Source organism: Crocuta crocuta, unplaced genomic scaffold (assembly GCF_008692635.1).
Source record: "Crocuta crocuta isolate KB4526 unplaced genomic scaffold, BGI_CrCroc_1.0 scaffold142, whole genome shotgun sequence".
NCBI classification, from domain to species: Eukaryota; Metazoa; Chordata; class Mammalia; order Carnivora; family Hyaenidae; genus Crocuta; species Crocuta crocuta.
In genome coordinates this window covers 829,144-832,173 of record NW_027528892.1, presented here as the reverse complement: position 1 = coordinate 832,173, position 3,030 = coordinate 829,144, and the positions used below count along the sequence as shown (strand labels likewise).

The following is a 3,030-nucleotide window of genomic DNA, read 5'->3' as shown; positions in this document are numbered from 1 at the left end:
TATCTTAGAAATTCTAAGTAATTTTAAATTATATATAATTACAATTATTTATAGCAATTAAATGATACCTATATAAGTTAAAACACAGACTTTAAAATGTATACTTATATTTATTATATATTAGAGCAGGTGGGGTCCTAGATTATGGACCAGGACAGGGTGTTGAGGGAGGGAAGTTCCAGCAGCTGAAGTTTCCTGCCTTTCTTAAAGGACACTGAGGACTCAGCCTCCGGGGCGGGGGGCGGGGGTGGCACTGGGGACACGGGCCCCCTCCCCAGGGATGAGCCCAGCAGCAGTACCGCGCATGCGCTGCCCCAGGCCTTGCTGGTGCTGGTTGCACAGGCCCCAGGGGACATCAGGATGCGGAGTGTCGCTTCTTCACTCCCAGGAGGGGGGGTGCCGCCCCATCAGGGTGTGCTGTGAGAAACGGGGGCGGGGAATCCAGGAGGAGGTGAGCTCGGGGAGGGCGCAGGGCCGCACTGTCCCACAGCGCCTGCGCCCCGCGTCCGCAACCTCCCGGAAGGTGCCGCTAGTCGGGTGTGGCCACTGAGCCCGTGGAACGTGGCCAGCGCAGCCGGGATCTGACTTTTATTTATTTAACTTGAATTTCAGTGGAAATAGCCCCGTGGGGTTATCACGCTGCACAGCACGGATGTAGAGCGTGTGTATCCCCATGGAAAGTTCCATGGGTTCGTTCTAGAGGAGCCCCTTTTGGAAGGGGCGGGGGTTGGGAGGACTCCGCCTTCTCCATCCAGCTCAGGCCTCTGACAGTGTGCTCGCTTCCTCCTNTCAAAACAATAGAGCACGGACCCAGATGTCTGAGAGCCCTGGTGGGGGGGGGGGGGGGGGGGTGGCGAGGAGCAGGGGCCGGCTGTGTGCTTCTTGGGGAAAGGATGGGCTTTGGTGTTGGTCGTAGTCCAACTCTGCCAATGTCCCGTGGACAGAGGACTTCCCATGTCACAGGACTGTTATGAATTGGAGAGATTTTACACAGGTGTGCACATGACAAGCATACATGGGGTATGCAGTAGATGCTCCATAAATGCACGCTGCTGATAATCCACAGGACTATTATGCATTCATGAAGTTGTATACACAGGTGTGCACATGACAAGCACCCAGCACACATGGGGTATGCAGTAGGCGCTCCATAAACGCACGCTGCTGATAATCTGGTTCCATGTTCCCTGTTCCCCCAGACCTGTCAACAGAGCATGTCTATATTCTCGTCGGGGTCTCTGTGGCCTTGTTCCTTTGTCTCCTCCTCCTGGCTCTTGCCCTCCTGCGTGGTCAGCGTCAGAAAAAGCGCAGTAGGTCTCGGGGGGAGGGGCTGGGGAGGCTGTTTGCGGTGTTGGGAAGAAGCCTTCTCTTCTTAATTCACACCCCTGACTGTCCACAGAGCTCCCCAGCAGCCGGGGTGAGGAGCAGAGGCCCCAGGAAAGGTGAGGCCCCTGAGACTGACCCCAGACCCCCTCCCAGCCCCTGCCTCCAGGGGGCCCCCCAGTGCTCACTGTTCTTTCCTCCGCAGGGTCAGCCCAGCTGTTGACCTCGAGAAGACACCAGGTAAAAGGATGAGGAGGAGGGACAGGCCAGGGAGAGGGAACGTTTGGGAACATTCCAGGATGTTCTAGATGGGGTGCTGGGTGAAATCTGAAGCTGTAGGTTTTCAGGCAAATTTGCCTTCCGAGACCCACCCAGAGACCTGACCCCTGGTCCTCTCCCCTCCAGATCTGCCATCAGTCGACAGACTTCCTGAGGAGGACAGGGAAGCACCCAGCCCAGTAAGTCCCCGCATGCAATACCTCTGGCTCCGTAACAAACAACCCCGGGTCAGCAGTTTGGTCACAGTGCTCCTGGAGGTGGCTTGCTCTCATTCTGCCATAGTCTACTGCTCACACCGGCCAGCCCTGATTCGAGGTGGGAGGGGACTGCACAGTGGTGGCCTCAGGAGGTGGCGTCACGGGGGTCGCCTGGAGGCTGGCCACTAGGCTTCCCTTCGCACAGTCCCAGCCACCCTGACTCACCCTGGGCCTCGCTCTCTCAGACCCCTGCTGCAGGAAGCCCCCAGGACGTGACGTACGCTCAGCTGGACCAGCGGGTCCTCACACAGAGGACGGCCGGAGCCGCGTTCCCGCAGTCGGTGGAGCCCACGGCTGAGGCCAGCACATACGCATCCCTGGCCAGACGCTGATTCACGCACACCTGGCCTCTGCTCCGAGACATGAAGTCACTCCTGCCAGAGCGTCAAGTGGCCGCTGGAGGGCTTCTCTATGGAATCCTCCCTTTCTGAAAAGCCATGCAGTCAGCTCTCCTGGAGGCAAGAGCTGAACTCCAGAGGTCCCCGGTCAACATCTAGGAGATTCATTAACCGCGTGGTCCCTCCGGAAATCAGCTAGACGCTTGGAGAGAACGTGTACCACTTAATTTGCAAACACCCAGGGCTACAGTCCCCCGGCAGTTTCCAGAGACTCAGCTACGGCCCCACAGTCACCCAGGTGATTCCGGATGTGTCCTGTGTGTCCCCAACGGCCCCAGAGACTCTGTTTCAATTGTCCACTCAGCCGGCCCCAAAGACTTTCCAGAGTTCAGTGGTGGACCCTGAGCCCGGGCTACACTGGGCAGCTGGTAGCTGAGACCCCGTTTCCTGGATTACACTTAGTGTTGTTCATCAATAAATGTTTTCACAGGCCCGGCCTGCAGCAGCTCTGCACACGGGGCCGTGGTCCCAGTGTCTGCTTAGACCTAGTGTCCAGCTCACAGCAGGAAACGGGACAAGGGATGAATCAGTGTTTTCTGAACCGAGTGTCCCACGGATGAGTGGGGGGGATGTCTGAGGGGACGTGTGCCTGCATACAAGTGCAGATGGTGCAGCCCCACACCCCACATGCACACACATGCCACGGACGCACACACCCCACATGCACGCACGTACCCATGGGCGCAAACACGTGCACATGGTGCACACACCCACGTGCACGTGCCCACAAATTCACCCACGTACACACAGACACACACACGCACATGGTCATG

The 3,030-nt window shown here is 57.6% G+C and overlaps 1 protein-coding gene across 1 annotated transcript in view; it reads left to right on the top strand.

Annotated features, from left to right (window-relative positions):
• The window catches only part of LOC144225677 (leukocyte-associated immunoglobulin-like receptor 1), a 7,578-nt gene extending 4,839 nt beyond the window's left edge, over window positions 1–2,739 (top strand). The window contains exons 6-10 of the mRNA XM_077756920.1: window positions 1,176–1,310; window positions 1,400–1,442; window positions 1,529–1,563; window positions 1,729–1,781; window positions 2,045–2,739. Of these exons, the coding sequence (XP_077613046.1) occupies window positions 1,176–1,310; window positions 1,400–1,442; window positions 1,529–1,563; window positions 1,729–1,781; window positions 2,045–2,191 (413 nt within the window). The 3' untranslated portion in view covers window positions 2,192–2,739. The remainder of the gene's footprint in view (window positions 1–1,175; window positions 1,311–1,399; window positions 1,443–1,528; window positions 1,564–1,728; window positions 1,782–2,044) is intronic.
• Window positions 2,740–3,030: the final 291 nt, after the last annotated feature.